This window comes from Ammospiza caudacuta, chromosome 10 (assembly GCF_027887145.1).
Source record: "Ammospiza caudacuta isolate bAmmCau1 chromosome 10, bAmmCau1.pri, whole genome shotgun sequence".
NCBI classification, from domain to species: domain Eukaryota; kingdom Metazoa; phylum Chordata; class Aves; order Passeriformes; family Passerellidae; genus Ammospiza; species Ammospiza caudacuta.
Window position 1 is genome coordinate 21,485,170 of NC_080602.1, and position 20,829 is coordinate 21,505,998.

Here is a 20,829-nt window from a genome sequence, read left to right on the forward strand (position 1 = left end):
GTAATCCACAGTGATGGAAAAAGGAAACACTGATAATTTATGTGACAGTTTAATGGGATTTTGGTGACATTGGATACTTTAGAAAGAATTTGCCCAAATAGGACAGACAGGACTTTAATAAGGCTTCAGCTCCGAACCAGCAATATTTTCACCCCTTGCTTTTACATTTTATTCTACATACCCACTGCTCACTCACAGCTCATCTTTCCCATTTGCAAGGCACATTTCAGCACTGCAAGAGCAACAACTGCTCTTTCTGGTTGGATCCCCTGCCAGAGAGGCTTCTGAGTATCTGATCCCTACAGGGATCAAGCTGCCTTTGCACCTACAGGGCAGAGCATCACTGAGCTGTGAACTCTGAGGCATGAGCTGCCCTCTGGCCACGTCCTCTGCTCTGTGCATGGCACTAACAGCTTCTGTGTGGAATTTAAGGGCAGCAGATGGAGCAGGAGCTGCTGGCAGAGGGGATGCCCACGGAACACGCTGCAGGAATAAATAAATGGCTTTCACACCCAGTGAGTAAAGCCTCAGCCCCCATCTCCTGCCTGTGGGGGACACAGCCTTCACCCCCAGCACAACACCCCGTGCCCTTCACTGCCATGGCTCCCAGGGCAGGAGGAATTGCTCAGAGAGCCAGACCCGGGTGAATCCGGGGCTAATGGCATGAAACTCCACTAAGGAATATTTAGGCTGAATATCAGAGAGTTACACTAAAAAGTCTCCCCTGTGGAGAGGTGGAAGTTAACATTAAAACCACATTGCCCAGAGCACAAGAAGTCATTTTGTATACAACAATCCTGAAGTGGCTGGGGACAGAAATAACCCAACAGGAATTTGTTTTCTTTGCTAACTTCAATGGATCCAGTTAAGAAGCCCAAGTTTTGCTAATTTCTCCTTCTGGGAAATCCAAGCATGAAAGAAATGGTAAAAAACTGGGTGATGATCTCAGTATTTTGCCCGTTCTTAGAACCTGCCTGTGAGCCCTAAAATGGGCATGAGAAACACCTGCCTGTGTTTTTTTCACTGCTGGAAATAACAGCCAAGTTTAACAGTTTAACAAAATTTAAGTTGTGTAGTACTTCAAGCTGTTCTGCTCTACAGAAGACAATCTCTACAGTTTATTCTAAAAAAGCTCTTTACTCTTTATGCAGTACATATTTAAAACCCACCTATTACCACCTACAGCATAAAGTAATGTTTATTCTTAAATATGTGTTGTGGTTTTAAGTGGCACAGATCCATCTCTCCCTGACTTGAAGTCTTCCTCAGGGAATGACTTGAAAGTAGCAAAATATATTAAAAGAAAGTACAATCAGAACCTCTCATTGTCAAATTGATGAAATATCATTTTTTGTTAAGATAAAAAGCATCACAGATTGCCTCTGATGGCAAAAGTTAAATTCTTGGTCTTCACTTGATTTGATATTTATTGCTCATTGCTCCAGAATCAGTCAAGCAGGGAATGTTTCTTAAAAATAATATAATTCTGTATTTCTCATGGAGTAAGCAAACTGTAAGAATTTTAAATTGTGTGTTTTCTTACATATAAAAAACTCAGAGGAAGGACGAAATAAACAGAAAGTCTACAAAAACCCTTCTACCACTTCACTATGTCAACAGCTTCCCAGTAAAGGACCTTCTGCAGGTTAACCTCATTTGTGGCATCACTAAATTGACTTTTACATTACTGCTGTCTAAGTCTATCCTAAATCTTGGAACTGCACTGTCCATGGCTGATCCCAAAGGAAATTCTTGCTTTCCACAAACAAAAGATCAATGAGGTTAAACTGTCTCCAATTTTTGAATAATGATTCTTGTCTTCATGGCAAGGTCTCAGATGAACTCCTCAAATACCTGAGCAAAAGAACACAAATAAGGGGTCAACGTAAAAGGTCTTTCAGTCAGATCATCAAGAGAGAAAAACTGATGCTGGCCCCAAGATCTTGTATCATGACATAAGCAGCACCATCTCCAAAACTGTACAAGGTGTTGTGTGACAGACCATGAGCAGAACATAAGTTTTCCAGAAGAAACAGCACAGATGAGCCCTGAAGTTCCCAACCAATCTCATATTGTGTTTTTTTTCAAGCAGTTCTACTATTGAGATATCCTAAAGATGAAGAAGGAATCAGGCTCACAGGCACAATCTGAGCCCCAGAGTACTTGACAAAACTAGGTGGAACAAAATTTGCCACTGCATAAAGCAGGTAACATGCAGAAATTTCAAACAGTCTATGGAAAGGCACGCTAAGCAGTCCCTGTCTCAGGTCAGTAAGTTGTTCCCTTCAGATGCCAGCAAAATAATGGCTAATGGATGATGTCTTTCTGCATCAATCACTGCAGGGAGCAGAGCTCAACTTAGGAAGAGTCATCTGTTTGAGGAAATAAGATGGTAGGGAGGTTAGGGTGAGGAAAAAGGTTCTTTTTATCCCCACAAGTTGCTACAAAGCACAGAAAAATGTTCTCATGAATAAAGGAGTCAGGCTGCAGAACAGTCCTGGCATCCTCAGAAGAAACAGAAGTGGAAGATGAGATGTCCTTCCTTGGCACTCCGTGTATCCCTGCAAAAGTGGGAGCTTTCACACAGGAGAGCTTTTAGTTCTTCACAGTTTCCTAAGTGATATTAAATTTATTTAAAAAGCATTCTCCAGAAGGTTCTTTCAGACAAATAATTTAAGAGCACAATTGGTAGTTCCTAATCAGTTGGAATTTCTGATGTGTAGTTTCTGACTTCATAAAGCTGATTACGGTGATATTTCCTCAATCCCAGTGCCTTCCTGCACTTTCACCCCAACACTTTCACAGCAGAACTCTGAACTTTTCCAACTCATCCTGCCCCAGAATCCTTCCACTTATAGCTGATTCTCTCTATACAGCCTGTAAAATCCACAGCATGAGCTCCTCTCTTAACGTGCCATAAGAAACACTCATATCAAAACCATTATATTGCAGAGCATTCACAGCCACTTCATCTCCTGCTCTGTAAACTCTGAGTGCTTTTAAAAGAAACACTTATTTATATAGAAGAAAATCCCTGTAAATCATGGTCATGACAAGCTAATGGCTAGCATTGCAAAGATGATTTATCTTCTTGCTGTATCTAACAAAGCTTCTTATGTTAATACCTTGTTTTCAAAATATGAAGAGACTTCTAACTGATGCTTTCTAACTGCAGCTAATGAAAAACACCTTACATCAGAAAATAACCTTCCCCTGCCACCTAACACTCCCATCAACTCTCAAAATCAAAGGATCTCCTTGAATTATTTCCTTCCTCTGTATTACTTAGGGTGATTCCCTCATGGATGAAGAAACCAACCATTCAGTCTCACTGTTTGCCTATAATCCAAATTCATTTTAGGGTTTGCATGCATTACCTGCATGTTTAAATTTGATATATTTTGATTTCTGCTTATTAAATTACATTTGATGCGGGTTATATGGCCTCTTGGGGAGCACTACCCTTTGTGCAAGCATCCATTTTATCAGGGCTGAGCCTAATTTCACATTACATTTTGACAGGCTGGAAAACAAGGTCATGGCCATGATGTCTGTGTGGTAAATGATGCCTTTTAGCTGGTGGGGGAAGACTTTTGATAAGCAAGAAGGAGGATCCTGGGAGTGTTTGATTTAAAGGGTATGATCTAGGATACGAAATTAAGGAGCATGCTATCAGTGATGAGCTGCTTCAAGTCTATTGACAGCATTCTCCATAGCTGGCAGGGCCATCACCTTTGCCAACACAGAGACTATAAGCACCTCACTACATGTTTATTGCTCATTCAATAGTTAGTAATGGCTAAAAATGGGGAGAACAGGGATAATGGGGACACCACAGCCCTTAATGACATGCCCAGAGGCCTTCATCTGTCTCTTGCTTGCTCTTTCAGCCTCTGGCCAGTATCTCTTTTTGAAGCACAATTCCCACGAGCTGAGCTGTGCCTCATGGTGACCCTCTGGCTGTTGTTTTTGTGCCCTTTCAAAACGCTTCACAGAACTGTCACAGAAGGAGCTTGGCATCTGGAGGCTGTGGCAGGCACGGTATGACCTGATTCATAAAACACAGCTAAACAGCTTGGCCTGCCAGAGGCCAGGATTTGCAGGACTGAGCTTAAAAACGGCCTTCAACGCCTGCTCTGCTAAATGCACTTCCCTGCTGCACACAAAACAATTCCCAAGTTGTGAGGGTGACCTGAACACTGCAAAGTAACAAAGCAGACAAGACACTAATCTGGTTACAGCCTGCGCTGTCCACTGCTACTCAGGACAGGAAAGGAATGACCTCAGCTCTGGCTGCACCTTTTGCACATGGCTATAGGGGTAGGGAGGACTTCAAGAAAAAAATTAAAAAGTTTTTTTTTTTCAGAAATTTTTTCAGAACTTCCTCAGCACAGCAAGCACAAAGGAAAAAAAAAAAATTAAGCCAGAGATAGTTTCTACTGCATTATCCACTACAACCTCATTTTTACAATAAAAGCCTCTCTGCATTTTTATTTCCAGCAGGCACAGCCTGATCAGCAAGGAATTTAAGGACTTTCTGTGCTCCCATCCATCTACCTATTTTCTTCATCTCTACTTCAATCACTAGTTACAGCCTTCTGTTAGGTGCTCACCATGGGACCTAAACATCCTCTGGGAGACCTGTCAAAGTCACTCTGATGCCAGTGATAATAAATTCCATCTCACTCATCTTGTCTTGAAGCACTTCATAGACTGAAGATTACATGTTTCAGGTGTGTTCCAAGTTATGAAGGTAAGGATTTACAGAAAAATCAAGTAAGTTGATCAAGGATAAAATACAAATTAGTCAGAGCTGGAAGCTCAACAGCTGTTTCCCAACTCCAGTCAAAGAGTTCTGTGCCATCCACATTCACCCTAGAAGTGATTTTCTACATAATCCATTACTTCAAATCACTTCCTCCTCTTTTCATTAGCGATGAAAATGAATTGAATTGGGCACTTAGACATAATCAATAGAGCCCTCTCAGTCATGTTATTTGTCCTATATCAAGATCAGCTGTCATCTTCATTCTGGAACCCACCCATCCTTCCCAAAATTATCAAGGACACACACATTTGCAGAGTGCTATGGTATTCCTTAATCCATCATTATCATGTCATGTTTTCAGACTAGGGGAAAAAGCAAAAGATTATACAAAGGTGATAAGGGAAGAATAAGGAACTAAAATAGAATGTTGGTTCTTAAAAAAGTAAAATAAAAAAAATAAAGTTCTTAAGTTGTCCAGAAGTCCTTCCTTATCTGTGGGCCAAGACATATCTCCAACCCCATTCTGACTTCTTCATTTACTCATCACCTCATGCCCTCATCATGTTTTAATAAAAACTTCAACATATTTAATTTAACCTCACTATTTCAAAGCACCCAGGCTAAGCTAGAAATATTTTCAAAAGAGTTTGTTAAACAAATTCAATTTAAAAAAAAAGAATAAAAGCTTTTAAATAAGAATTGCCAAGTGGCAAGGAAAATAACTTTCTTTTCCCCCCCCCCCACAGCTAAGAAGCCCAACAATTACAACTGATAGAGCAAATTAAATTCTAAGTGCATTGGTGATTTGATAGATATCATTTTCTAAGTGTTAGAGCCACATAATAAGTGCCCTGAAATGATACAGAAGTCCAAGTTTAGCTGTCTGGGAACACTGGTGCACTTTGCAGTATCTACCATGTCACTCATCAGCTCGTTGATCTAATCAGCACATTTGCAGTCTGAGCAGAGCAGCTGTCCTCACTTGTTTTTTATTTCTATTTCTGCATTAGAAACAGGTGGGCAAGCTCAGAGAGCTAACAAGTTTCTTTTTGATGTAGAGATGGACAAATCCTCTCATTAACAGAATGGCCTTTTAAAAATCATTATGGGGTATTTTTAGCCCCATTTCATTTCAGTATTTCTGTATAATTGCAGCCCATTAATCACAAATGCTTGTTTCTAGAATCTGTCAGTTATAGGCAACAAGTAGTAGCAGCGTGTGGCATCTGCAAACTACTACTTTCAATATTGCTGATTATTTTACTGGGATAAGATCGGCTGCATCAGTCACACAGGAATGGATCTCATTCTCCAATTACAGAAATTAAACTCAGTTAAACAGGTCAGGCAGAAATCTGCATAGACCCTCCCAGCAAAATCAACTTACAGGTGGGAATTAGAAATAGCAGGTGTTCAGAATTCCAGATACAAAACCAGGAGAAAAACAAATGCACACCATGTATGGCAAATACGCCTCCTCACTCAGTAACGCTCTTGGATAAATTAATATTAAAATCAGCACATAGAAATAGCATTTGATTAAGATCAGCACATAGAAATAGTGTTTGCCACATTTCACAAGAGTGTGGAGCCCCTCACATGGATGTGGGCAGAGTAGCTGAACAAACTATCTGCTTGCAGCTCTGGCAAACATGCACTAAAGCTGTTCCATACAATCCAAACAACTCCAGGCATTTGTAATGCACGGCTAGCTAGGTCAGCTTTTATCAGGCAGAAATGCATAGCTTGGAACATTAAATCCAGAAATTAGATTGTTGTTTTCCAGAAAGTTTTCAAAGCCTTGAGGTATCAGCTGAATGACTTTTCTATTTTCAAGTCAGAGGCAGCAGACAGCCTCTCCAACCAGCCAGCCAAGATTTGAAAGCACCAAGTAAATTCCCAGTTTAGAAGGATAAAGGTGAAAGCAACATGAAAGTTATAACGCCACCCACACTGTTTCCCCACAGTCTGTTAGTTCTGGGTGTTGAGGAAGGGTTTGCCTGTGCAAGCTGAAGCCTATTGTTAGAGTGAGAAATTCAAGAGTCGCAGGAGCGTGAAAAATCTACCTCAGAGTAGCAGAGATCCCTGTTAGCAGGACACACTCTGGGTTCTGTCACAGCCTAGCAGTTCTTTAACACAAACTGTGCAAGACTTGACAAACTGTCCCCGAGCTGAGTTCCCAAACTGAAAGCAAGGGTTTGCTACAAGAGTGGCAGACCCCATTTTTTGCCAACCATGCCCAATCTTGCCATCCAAAATAGTTTTGTTCCCACAAGATCGTCAGGCATCAGAAAGCAATGTGTATCTACCTCAATCTGTGTACCAGCACAGCTTTTCTGGAACAGAAAAGGAAAAAAATGTTGAACCAGAAACAAAAACTGCTCTCTGAGATGGCAGGAGCGGTTGTGTGGGTCTGACAGCAACTGGTACATGTGCTACACCCCCTGGGATTTCCAGCCACACATTACTCTTCCACAAGGCCACCCTGCCAGCTGTCCTGCTCCCAACTCTCTGATCACAGCTTGCCTAGCAGTTATCAATGAGGAGGTACAACCAAACAGAAAGGAGAACAACTGGTCACGTTTCTACTGCTAGAAAATTATAATTTCTTACCTTACAGAAGGCTTGAACCTGAGGAGCTTCTTACTGACCTTTTGATTCTGTGAGCAAGAGCGATTCACAGACTGCCCCGCTAGCCACACCTTCATCACTACTGACCAGAAACACCTGCTTTATTTAACACAGGTGTCCAAACCCAACTGCCTTCAAGACAACCCACTTCACACATCAGCAGGCGCTCCAGCCCTTCTTATCTGAGCAAAAACAGCCACCCTGTGTAATATGACACCTGACCAGCTGGGCAATATTGTGGCCAGATGAAGGAACCCCTTTCTGACTTTGGTTTTTATCTTGAGACACAGGCATTGACTTTTCCCACCTTGGTAAGCACATTGCTCCTATCAATGTTCAATCTCCAGTGACAGTCTGACCCTAAAATTATGTCCTGCCTCTCACAGCCCATCTCTGCCACATTGAGGAGAGATTTACCTCAATTCAAAAGCTTCTCTGGCTGACTTACACAGTACCACAGTGACCTTTCAGCACGTGGCCCACAGGACTAGAATTTATGGCCAGGCATGGAAAATGTGCCACTCACAGGAACACGCTGATTTGGGGGTTTTTTTGCCACGCCATAATTTGGAGCTAATAATAGAAACCCAGTAGCAATTTAATGCCTTTTCACCATTTTAGGCAGGAAGAGCTGCCTGGGGGCTCTCCTGGGCTGTGTTTCAATATCTTGATTGGCCATTGGAAACACAACACCTGCAGGATTCTCACTAACTATTTCCACCTAAGGGAGAAAAGATTATTTTTTTGCCTTTCTGTTAGGGCAAGAATTTGGGCAACCTAGAACTCCTGTAGAAGCTTGCATGTCAACTGCAACGAGAAATGGTCCTGGGGTGTTGGAAGACAGGCAAGTTCCAAGCAGCTGCCTATAAATTTCCAAAGCTATATAAGAAATACTTACAACCAAACCATTTTCAGTTTCATTGATAATTTTCAATGCCTTGTAGCAAAAATACTAGTACCACATTACCACACTCCTGTGAGAAGACTCTTCTGAGGCACTTGACAAACCAATCAAGAAATAAAATAATTATGACTAAGATATGCTAATTTAGATTTTCAAGATGTTTAATTCATTAGTGTATCAGAAAAGGCTGTTATGTTTTGGAAGTCTGGAGGATTGCCAGCCTTAAGCTCTACTGAGAGAATCATAGAATATCTTGGGTTGGAAGGGACCCACAAGGATCATCAAGTCCAACTCCTGATATTCAAGCCCAAGTCCATACCAACCAAGAAGATATTGATAACTTATGTTCCAGAAAGTTCTGCCTTTAATCAGATTTTTTTTTTTTTCTCTAGAAAGGACATGCAAATGTTATAAAGGTTATATATCTCTTGGGGCAGAAATAAGACTGTTCTAAATCAAAGATGGAAAGGCAGCTGAACAAGTGCTGAAAAAAGTGCTACAGAATTTTCTGCTCTATCCCCTAAGCAGAGGACGGCTTATAAAAAATATCCAAATTTCAGAAGGAATTTTATATTTAAAAAATGCAGAACATGGCAGCTGAATGAAGAACACTACAAATAATCTCATTTGAGGTGCTTATTCTGCCATCATGCTGCATTAGGCAGAGGGTGGGACAGAATGAGAGATTACCCTAATATTTACTCTTTGCTAAAAACACTGTGATTGCCTATGCTTCAAAGCCCAGTTTCAGCATCCTCGTTCAGTGTTTTCTGTCCATTCCTTGCTGCCTTGACTACTGGAATTCAATATATTAATATGTATTTTGCCAAGCTCACAGAAGGCTGACCACAGTGTCAAAACTGTGCAGGCAGAGTCGGCTCCACCAAACGCTGGGATTCGAAGAGCATTTGATACATCATGAAAAATACTGGCCTCAGCCTGCAGACAACCATGTGTCTGTCTCTCAAATTTCATATTCCATTCAACCAGCTTCCATCTTTATGGCAGCAAGCTGGATAACTCAAGCAGGAGCATAGTTTTGCAGAAATTTGTCTGCTCTTTTTGCAAGGAGCTGCCAACGCTGTTGTGACTGGGATAACAGAAAGAAAAAGTAGAAGAGATGATTGAAATTGAAAGGCAATCTTGAGAAAAAATTCAGCACAGACCATCAGTGTTGCATAACTGGACAGCTTTGCTTTGGCTTCAGCAACTTGAGAAACTGTCTATTCAAGTGGAAAAAACCACATATTCTCAATTCTGTAATTATTTAGCACTGTAGAACACATGACAATTTTATTCAGCCTTTCTTCACTGCTGCATTAAAACAGGATAACAGTTTTCACAACAGCTGACTCTTCCTGTCACCAAAAACAAAGTGTTTGGTACAAAGTGAGAGAGAAATCAGCACCTCTGCCTGGCAACCCTGCAAATTAGGAGAAAATCTTCAAATAAAAAAAAAATACAAAGACACAAACCTCATTATTGCAGATGCAAGCCTAAAGAAAAAATGTTTTTCTCCAGTGTTCCATAATCATCTCAATCAATTTCTATACACAGTAAAATCTGTTCACTTTTAACTATAATCACAAATAAAGAGAAGAGATAGAGAACTGATGAAAGCAAAAAAGCAGAACAGGTCTGTAAATGGAATACTTGAAGGAAATGTAATGTTGGTGGACACTTGCTGCATAAGGTTGCAATTTGGTCCACATTAAGTACCTAGAAAGCTACAAAAACAGTCTGTCAGAGAGAACATCTTCTGTTCCCATTCAGTGGAAATGCCACCTAATGGGGGAGCCCCCAAGGAGCAGGTGCTTTCTTAAGTTCTTGCTTTCTCTCCTGAGGTTATCACCAACAGCAGCAATGGCTCTTTCTTCTCATATGACATACCAATGTGGAGTTGTCATTATAAAAGCCTATCAGACCTTCCCACAGGAAGCAGTCAGCAGCCAGACAGCTCTGGGGAGGTGGATTGTTCCCCGTTTGGCAGACACGTGTGACCTGAGGGTCCGTGAGCAGTGGCTGTGCTGTTTGCACGCGTGCTGGAGGCAGCACCACACGCACCCACAGCGAGGAGCAGACGTGCTCGCTGGTGTGAGCTGCTCCCAGCCAGCACCATGCCAGGTTAGCGCTCCAGATGAATTGCTACAGGCAGCCCTTCTGCCTGCTGAAAAGATCATTACCAATCAAAGCAGGTCGTTCTACCTCCTTATTTTAACACTATTAGATGAGAGCTTCCTTTAAGGAGCGCAGCTTCCTTTGGGGCCGACTGACTCCAATAAGGTGTTGAACTAATTTGGTCCCTGTTTCACTAGGAGATGTGTCATCTCCAGGTCTGAAAAAGTTATTCAAGAGAGCTTGAGCCTTTCATAATTAACATGCAACACTGGTTGCCACACGGGGAGCAGGCACAGTTATAATAACTCTGAGTCAATAATTCATAAACTATAATGCATTATTAATCAATTATTGAGGCCTGAATTACATTTAATGAGATTAAGCTGATTGGAGCACTAAGCTGTTTGAGTCATATTGATTTAATCAATGTGCTTAATTAAACTGTGTACATTTTCCACATGATCATTATTTCCCAGTATCCTGCATAAGTGGCCCCTGCAATTCACATCCTCTGCTGTTCTTTGCTCAGGAATTGCTCTTTGCTGCAATTTATATTTAAAGGTAAAGGGCTTGTTTCTTCCTAAGAAAAGATCAAAGTTGCAAAACAACCATCTAAATAGCTTATACAAGCAAATTGAGAAATGTTAGAATAGTTTTCCCAGCAACTGTGTCTTTTTTATTCTGAAGGCTTAAGATGAGACCAGGTAAAACCACCTCATTAGTCTCACTTTATCCCTCATTCCAGCTCCAGGAGCATCTGCAGATTCAATGGTATGAGCATTCTACCATGTCTATCCCAAAAACAATACTCTATCCTTCTTCAGAAACATGCCTAGACAAAAAATGTGCTTCAAATCCCCAGGAGACTACATTTAAGATAAGCAGGTGTCATTATCTCTTTTTGACAGTATTCATAATGGTTTCCTCAGCCATGCATAAAGAGGACATATGATGACAGAAGAGCAAATCAAAATGACAGATATTACAGATATAAATGCATTTTCTAGTGTCATTTTTGTTTAATTTCCCTCACCTCTGCTGCTAATTATCTAGGACAATTTGGGTTAACTTTAAACCACAAAATTCAGATCTATAATGCTACCCACGGCTAAAAGAATACTCATTAGGTGTGTTGACTCTGGAACACACATAACACACTGAATAATCACTATTATTAATGGGGATGACAACAGTACAACCAGCCATGAAGAGAGTTGTGCAATTCCTTTGGGGCTGTTTGAGTCATTACTCTGTGTTAGCACTAACCAGAATGGCACCTACACTACATCACCTCTCAGAGGTGTCCTGCCCCTTCCCTCCTCTGACCAAAGGGGAGAGCAAATCCACCCCAACTCAGGTTACAGCCAGGAAACACCTCCTGAAAAAACACTAACAGAGCAATGTAGAGTGTACACTGTTCTCTTCTGACCAAACATTTTGCTTTTGGTGGTTTAAATTCCACCACTCTGTTAACATTAGCAATATATCAGTGTCCTTTATTTCTTAACAAGAATACAATTTCATCATTGCCTGTGTGTCAGTGTTTAGATATTTTCCTTACACTTCTTTGAAGAGTTAATCTGTCCATTTGCTCTGTCACAACAGTATCCTACTGCTTTCAGGGTCTACTCAGCTGTCTGCCAGGGAGTTTAGTGGAGTTACACACTGCACACAGGCATAAATAATACTGTGAATTAAGAGTTTGCAAACTATTACTGAGTACACATACATGCTGCTAACACTGCCTTCACTGGGCTCTGTGTATGTGGCAAACAAGAAAATCAGAGCTCTGCAAACACCTATTAATTCATCAAGCAAGGAGCTGGCACCAAGATTTGGAAGCTTTTTGTTTCTGCATTCATTTGAGAATGCTCTGAAAGACATTGAGAATTGCTCTCCCTTCAAAAGTCACTTTAACTCTCATCAGGCAGACCTAACATAGCCAGAAATAAAGTCAGAATAATTTTACATTTATCACAAGACCATGGAGGATATTGCACTTAGAAAGGGTATTAAAGATATTTCTGCTAGCTGGATGCTGAGTCTTCTCCATCTGATGGCAGGAAGGGCAAGTTTAAAGTTAAAAAGCAACCACAAAAAACAAAATAGACCCTCTCAGTCTCTATTTGTTCAAGTCTATGGAGCTGCAAAGCCCAGCAGGGACCACTGACCAGCCCAGGTACCTACAGGCATGGATCAAGTCTGAGTGGAGGTTGTGTGATTGTAACTGAGTGGTTGCATGAATAAGAGAAAAAGCACAGGAAGCCAAAGAGTTCTCACCTCACTTCTTTCTGTCTTCATATCAATTTCAGAACTGAACATTTAATAAAAATTATTCAGTGCACCACCATCATGTAAAGGGCAGATATAAAGAGTGGAAGGGGAAAGGAGCCTAAAGTGAATATCAAAGCCTCACACAAACAAGGCATAATGAAAGAGAGAAGTAGCCCATTTTTCTTCCCTGCAGCATGGCTTGTGCTTCCTATTAACAAGGTGCACGTTAATAAATTTAACTCAGACAAATTTAACCATCCTAGGACCACATTAATCAAAAGCCTGACAAGAGCAATCTGAAAGAGTTGAGGAAGGGAAGCAAAGCACAGCTGACACAGAGGATGCCGTGCCCTCACTCTCCCTGAGCACTTCCAATACAAAATATTTCCATTGCACTCCTACCAGGCAGATCCTGCTCTCTTTCCAGTGCTCCTCATCCACCCTGTGCCTCTTTATCTGATGTTTCATTATCCATACGTGTCTATACTTGAGAAAGATTTAGACTTTTTCAGTATGATCCATGTGCAGGAACTACAAAGTCCTGGTGAGACTTGTGCCACTGGCATTGCTGAGAAGAAACTCTCAAGGTACACATGTAACAAAGGCAACATAAGTTTGATAGGAAATCAAAATTACTATAGCTCATGAAAACTGTGCATTGGCCTGATCCAGAAGCAAAAGCAAGAGCTGTTCATTTTTATTCATTATCTATGTGCCAAGTTCCCCAGTGCTGGAGCTCCACATTCCTTCTCAAGCTGAAATACCCATGGAGACTGTACATAGCCATGGGATTTATTGCAGGGAAATCCTCCACACTTTGGTCTCTTCATATTTAGCTCTAAGTTGTTGCTCTTGAGTTATGTTTTTAGCATGGAAAACATTGACAAACAGGTCCTTCCATCAGCCAAAACACTTCACAGAAAGATGGGTATGTCATACAAAATGAGGAAACTGAGAAGTAACTGCTGATCAAAGCAACACAAAGCAGCACAAATTAGACTAAGTGCATCCCCAAAAGCCATAATTATCCAAGCTACTCAAACAAAATAAGCACATACATGATTATTCAGATTTGCCCACAGGCATCCCCACAGCATAAAACATGGTGTGCTGCCTTGCTGTTCTTTCACTTGATAAAACAATAAATATTTTCATCACTTAAGAGTATTGGTGTTTACTTTTTCAGTCTTGAAAACTTGAGTGAAACTGCGTTGCCTTGACAATGTCTTTCCTCCTGAAAAACTTCTCTTTCAGTTGGACAACTGGGGTTTCTTCATGTTCTGTTTTGATTTCCATGGGCTCATGGATAGGAAGTCTGCAATCTTTTTGTTTTGCAAGGCTTCAGAGGAAGGGTTTAGTGGCACATGATTTTCATGGCATTTCAGGGAGAGCTACAAGCTCCCACTGGCTTCAGGTACTACCGCAAGGCATGAGATATTTATTTCTATTGAAAATAAAGAGGACTTAAGCCACATCATTGGGATTTGAACCTAGGTGCAGTATATTAAATAGACTGAAACATTTGGAAAAAGAATCTGTCCAAATTATTCATTGATGCCTTATGAATCTTTCAGCAAACCTGGGCTGAATAAGCAAGCCAAGCCTTGTCTATGCAGACAGGTTAACAGCCTTTGAAAACCTGCCAGGCTCTCTTCTAACACTGCAAGCAGGAATCTAATATACTCTGAGAAGACAGTGCTACAGGAAAATGGCCTTGCCTTCCAACATGGTCACATTTATATCTCAACACTTTCTTGATGTTTTTTTCCTTTTTTTGCTTTCCTACCACAAAACACTCCTTTCAGAAAGTCCTTTCAAAACCAAAAGAGCAAAAGTCCAGTGTTTAGGATATTAACTCCTCATGTGACTGACTCACTACAAGCCCTTGCTTAGATAAACCCAAATGTTAGCTCAGTTTTTGCTTTGTACCACCATTGGAAAGGGCTTCTCACTTGGGCAGAAAATCTTGTTCACTGCATGCCTCTTCCAGATGGCTCCAATCCTCAAATAAAATATTCCAATTTACTCTCAGGTGCCCCCTTGAGACCTTCAGCCATGAGGTGTCAGCAAATAACACCTGACCAGGTGATCACTGCCGTGTGCCAAAGGCTGCTTTAGGTAACCAACCCACCCCTCCCCAACTCCCACCCACTGGTTTTCTGTGTCATCATTATCATGGAAAAAAAGGGCTTAAGGGCAGGAATTCTCTCTTCAAGCCAGGCATGGACAGCCCCAATTAAAGCTGTGCATGTAGATTATAAACTCTCCATGTAGCCTGGCTATTTTGCTTTAGTATTTCAACCAAGAAAAGCGTGTTCATGATACAAATTTGCTAATCCAAGGTAAAAGCTGAATTCACAATCAAGTTATTACAGTAAAAAGGTAAGAGCTGTGGATGATTACACTGTAATGTCAGCATAGCTGCAGTCACTCTGCTCTAAAACTGGACCAAAAAGGTAGCAATAACTTTCACCAACTCATATTTCAGCTCCCTTTTAGTTTAGAAGAAATCTGCAATGAGAACTGTGGTTCATGTCACAGAATCCCTTTGGAATCTTCTAGCCTAGTACTTAAGTGAGGCAATGAAAAGTATTCAGCTAACATCTAAAAAGATTTTAAGATTTTAAATATCCACAAGCCTCAAAGGTCTCAACCTGTGTTATGTTTGAAGAGATAAAAAAAAAAAATAAATCACTGTACACCTTGTTTCTGCTTTTAGAAAAAAAAAAATCAACCTACATATAAATAGTTAATGATTTGGGCTCTAAAATCAAAGCTAACCTAATGCAATGCTAATCAAAATCTTAACACTTGCTGTTGAGTTACAGAAACATGCAAATCTTAATCTTGTTCATCACGGCCACTGAAGGTCTAAATCTTTGGCTCTCACAATGAGAAATAATCAGCTCTAGATATAAAATGGCAATTATAATATTTACTATTAAACAGAACATAATCAGTATGGTCTCAGACAGAATGCAAAGAGATATATTGTGTCCAGATGGATGTACTGGGCACACTGCAGGAACTGGAATCTCACCAGAAGACTTCAATTGCTGGTCCAGCTTGGAATGAGTTATCTTGGTTTTACTTTTTCTTAATTTAAGACTTCAAAATACATAAAAATTTTAGTTGAAAACATAAAATGTTTTTAAAATCTTGTTGAATTAGCTATTTCACAGTTTTTTTTTGCTCTAGGAAATATTTTATTTTGAACTTTTCAAATGTTTGACATCATTGAAGAGAAATTAGAAGTACAAAATGGTATCAGTTCTCCTCCCTCTTCAATGCAAACCTGTAATTTTTAAAGAGCATCACAATTGGCTATTCCTCATATTTATATCCCTTTTTCCAAAATGAGAAAGACAAGAAAATCAGCATGCTCCCAAAAGAGGTTGTTATTGTCACTGCTGACATGAGCACAATTCACCAGCATCTTTTTTAATGCTTCATTGGGCTACTTACAGAACTGCTCCAGGTCATCTCTGTTTTTAGACTCAGGCATGGCAGTGATTGTGAGCAGGGGGCATGGATTTCCTCCCAGAGTCTGGCAGAGTGTCTGCTGCCTCCAGTAAACCTTCCTAGGGTTCCTGTTTTGTTCCAGGATATCAAGATGGGACTGAAAAAGAAGCAAGGAGGCAGATTTATAAAGGAGTTCACAGTCTATAAAACCTGATTTTATTCCAGTAGCTGTATATTATTTTTGATACTAATTTCATATCTTGCTAACTTCCCAGCTGCTCTCTTTTGCCAGTTAATATCAGCACCTTTTACATCCCACAAATATGCACAAGCCATTCACAATGCATCCCAGTTCACTGAAGCTGCACAGAATATTTATTCTTATATCATTATCTACTTGAGGAAGTCCCTTTTTATTGAAGAGAGGTTGGACCAAATGACCTTTAAATGTCCCTTCCAGCCCAAACTATCCTGTAATTTTGCCTGAACAGTTCCTAGGTGCTTTTGTTAGCATAATGAAATTTCTATGCATGCATGAAATCCAAAAGAGAAGCATTTACTCTTTATATTTTAATAAGGGTTTTGTAGAAATGTGAGAAAACTCACCACTTTTGAACATTTACAGAATTGATTGCCTAGCTGTCAAGCACATGCCAGTGAAACTCAGTGACAAATCCATATCAGAGGCAGCCAAAAAGTTTCTATCGAAACAACATTTTGTACAATCAGTAGTGGGAAATTTGAAGAGTGCCTTTCCAAGAAGTTATTTAAAAAAGGGAGATTTTTCTCCTCACCCTCCCCCCCCCAAAGTTTATGACAGCTCTAAATAATTCTAAAGACCAACAGCTTCTTGAGAAATTTGAGGAAAAGAACTGGCAGCTGAGAAGAAAGAGTTTTTTGGAACAAATTCCGATCGGCTCATTAGACACGGAGCCACTTGTCACCCACACAGCAGATGCAGTGCGGCTCTGTCTGTCTGTCTGTCTGCAGTGCAGCTGAGGAGGGTCAGCTCTGCCCCTGTGGGCTGGTGCTGAGTGCTGGGCAACACCAGTTGTCCCCCAGTTGGTGGGAATAGGTGCAGTGAGCACACTTGTGCTAACAATAATTAAGACATTTCATTTCACTCAGCGACCCTCGCAGGGTGAGGGTTTGTCCCTAGGAGTCAGGGTTCAATTTTAATCTACGTTTATGGGACACCACGTTCCTGTTTTATCAATTCTTGGAGCTCACCATGTTTCCGACTGCTTTCTCAGCATTCAAATAGAGCCATGTAAACGCAGAACTGAAATTTGTAGTTAGCTATGTTATAAAACAATTAAAATACTGCTCTATAAAGTAAATTCAATTATTAAATGCATTTTACAGTCTCACGTAGATACTGAGAACTCAATATCATCATTTACTTATGTTCCTGGTACCCAGTGAAATTTAATTGGATATAGCTACCACAGAGATTTAGGCTAGATATCAAAACAATTAATACTGTGATGTAAAAATAGATAAATTACTGTTCATAAAAGAAATGTAATTACTAATGGACAAGAAGTAATGAACTGCAGAGTGCATCCAGTTCAAATAGCATTCTGTAATATTTCCTGCAAATATTCCTATAACCATTAAATATATATGATATTTAAAAACATTTTCAAATTACGAACTCTATATACAAGTTTATCTTCTTCCCCAAAGCACTATGTCTTTAATTGAGCCCTTGGGTTCATAACAGTTTTAATTTATTATTGATATGTAAAACCAACACATTTCACCAGTGGACAAATACTTTAAAATGCAATCTACTGATGCACAAACCTGATTTAGTTTATTTACTGTAGAAATAAAAGTAAAATGAAGATGTGTATAGTGCATCACTTGACATTTTAAATTAGCCCAAGCAAAAAAGCCTTTCAGAATTATTAGAAGTAGTGATTTTGCTTTAGTTAGAGCTGGACATAACAATCTATCAGCCTTTTCCACCCATAATTCCCATTTACCAAACTTTATGGTCCTTATTGTGTCCAAGTTCATTTAAACTTTTCCTGGGGCAAAATTCCCTTTAACTTCAATGAGCATTTTATTTGAAGAGAAAGTGAAATACTTAAAGACCTTGTCCTGGAAGCCCAGGAATAACATCTTTTTCATCTCTAGTCTATTCATTGAGGAGCAGGTGAGATATTCAGTCATTCCCAGAGCACACAAACTCTCCAAGTCTCTCTTGCTTTGTGCCAGCAAAAGATAGAAATCAATAACAGTAAAATAATGATGAAGCACTGCATTTATGTGAAATGTGTGGTGGTGAATAAGCCAAACCAATTCTTCAGTATTGCATCTCTTTTTTACCCTGCAGACTGTAGATATTTGTGCCTTCAGGGCTAAAGGTCAGACCCCACCACTGGAGAATACACTCTTCCCCATGGAACTTTAGGAAAAACTGGTGAGGAACTTTAGGAGCAACTGGTGAGGAACTGATGAGAAGTAAGCTGACAGACATATTTTGGACTGAAGGCTGGACTGGCCTTCCCCCAGATATTGGAAGCAGTTTCTTTGAATGTGTGTAATGGGATGCAAAACAGTTGACAAGAGGCTTTCTTGAGTGGGAATCAATCCAAGCCCCACTCTGCTGGTGACAGGCAGCACAGTGAGTCCTGGGGGAGGACACTGTCCCCTGGGAAGCACAGCCTCCAAAATCTGCTTATGGCAAACTGATGTCATTATAAAAAACACAGTGACCTCAAACTCCACCAGCCCACACCAGCACGTATTGCCCAAAATGTGTTGACAATGGAAACTGAAGTGAGAAGGGAGGGAAGCTGATTTACTGGGACTGTGTGGTTTCATTTGCAGTAGCATTATTCTCATCTTTAGCATCAAAGCAAAGCTACTCCCAGAACTATTCATTTCTCTTCTTTCATGCTATCTCCCCAACATCAGTTATAGAGGAAGCACATTGGATGCATTTCCCAGAAAATTCCCTTACCATCCACCCCTTTTCACAGAAGAGGCTGTGGAAAACAAACCTGTGCCCAGCAAAAAAACTTGGTACAACTCAAAAATAAAATTTATGCTGCGGAGTTGTATTCTTTTAGTTTCTGTACTGACAGCACTGGTGGGAGTGCCACATTACCATCATGGTAGAGTAGGTGTAGGGGTAGTGGTAGGCCAGGTAGCAGACATCATCTTTGTGAGGGAACTTGATGCTGAAGGTGAGGGTGTAGTAGAACCTTCTTCTCACACCTCCTCCTCCTGCAGCTGCACTCCTGCAGCGGTAATGGTTTCTGCAAGGAGAGAAAGAAGAGGAAAGTAAATGCTTTTCACTTCTAGATATGCATTTGAAGCAGCCATGGGGAAAATAAGCACTCAGAGAAGCATCCACACAACAGGACACAAAGCCCAGCAGGGAGTTGGGAGGCAGAGCTGCACGTGGAAGTGCAGGGCACTGCCACTCACGTGCTGCTGAGGGATGGGAGCATTCTCCTTGGCAAATAAAATCCATTAATGCTTCACTTTGTTAAGATGCAAATAAAGAAGCAGTCAGCTAATAGTAGCTCATATAGCAGAGTCCAGACATATTTAAACTATGCATTCAGCTAAAATTGCTGTATTTCTTCAGATATCCACATTATCTTGCTCAGAGAAGCAGGTTCCTATTCACAGCCCTGAACAATGCCATAAGAAAATACTCTGCAAAAAGCCTGGAAATTTAGAAAATATGAATACCCTACCAAACCAACTATTCAGCTCCACCACAGGAAAAAAAAATGATATTTCAGGAATAAAAACAAATAATAAATAGGACATGCATAAATATGTTTCAAATGCCATCAAAGGCTGAGAAGAACGAACAGAGTGGGTTTGGGTAGAGACTGGGCATGAAAGAGAAGCGACTTCATGCAGATTTTCCAGTTGTGACCAACCCAAAAATTCTTCTTTGCAACCTTCTTTTTTTGAAGATTTGACCCTCTCCCTCTCAGGCAACAGTGAGGACTAGCTGCTCCATAGAAAACAGGGAGCTGAGCTTGACATGGAAGCCAGAGGAGCAGGGAACTCTTGAGGCAGGGTCATCTCCCACAGCTCCTTATCAGGGCAGGCTTGGGACCGCAGAGGAGCTCAACCACAAATTCAGATCATCAGACAGGGTTGTGGTGGTGAGGCAGGTCTGGGACCATCCATCAGGTCCCTTCATGGGTCAGGACCCAGATCAGGACATGCAGCAAAGCAGGGACACAGCAGTGACTGAGCTGGAGCCTCGCCACAGCAGAGCTCTGGGTGAGGCTGGTCAGCACGGACAGGGCCTAAGAGAGCACACAAATCCCTGACACTGCCTTCAGTAAAACTGCAAATCTCCTAACGCGCTCCTCAGTCTAGTGTCAGGGGCTGATCTCTTGCTGACTTACTCTGATGAAGAGATGACTTCAGGCTGAGCAGGGAAGTTTTCTTTCAGCAGAGATGAAGTGACAAATCATGCACTTTAGGAAGAAGCCTCAGAGCAAATTGCATCCATAAGTACATTTCAAACAATATTTTTCCCACATTGCACCAATTATGCTGTTGCCAAACCTTCTGATTTTGAAGGACTGTGAGGTTTCTTTGACAAATGTTATCATCAATGTTGCATTAAAATGCAAAATAGAAGAGGCAACCAAAAGATGCAATTTCAACTCCTGAATTTTACAAT

The 20,829-nt window shown here is 40.7% G+C and overlaps 1 protein-coding gene across 1 annotated transcript in view; it reads right to left on the reverse strand.

Annotated features, from left to right (window-relative positions):
• AGBL1 (AGBL carboxypeptidase 1) overlaps positions 1 to 20,829 on the reverse strand; it is a 268,424-nt gene that overhangs the window by 171,933 nt on the left and 75,662 nt on the right. Inside the window, exons 16-17 of the mRNA XM_058811454.1 lie at positions 19,279 to 19,429; positions 16,161 to 16,314 (exon numbers count right to left, since the gene is read on the reverse strand). Of these exons, the coding sequence (XP_058667437.1) occupies positions 16,161 to 16,314; positions 19,279 to 19,429 (305 nt within the window). The remainder of the gene's footprint in view (positions 1 to 16,160; positions 16,315 to 19,278; positions 19,430 to 20,829) is intronic.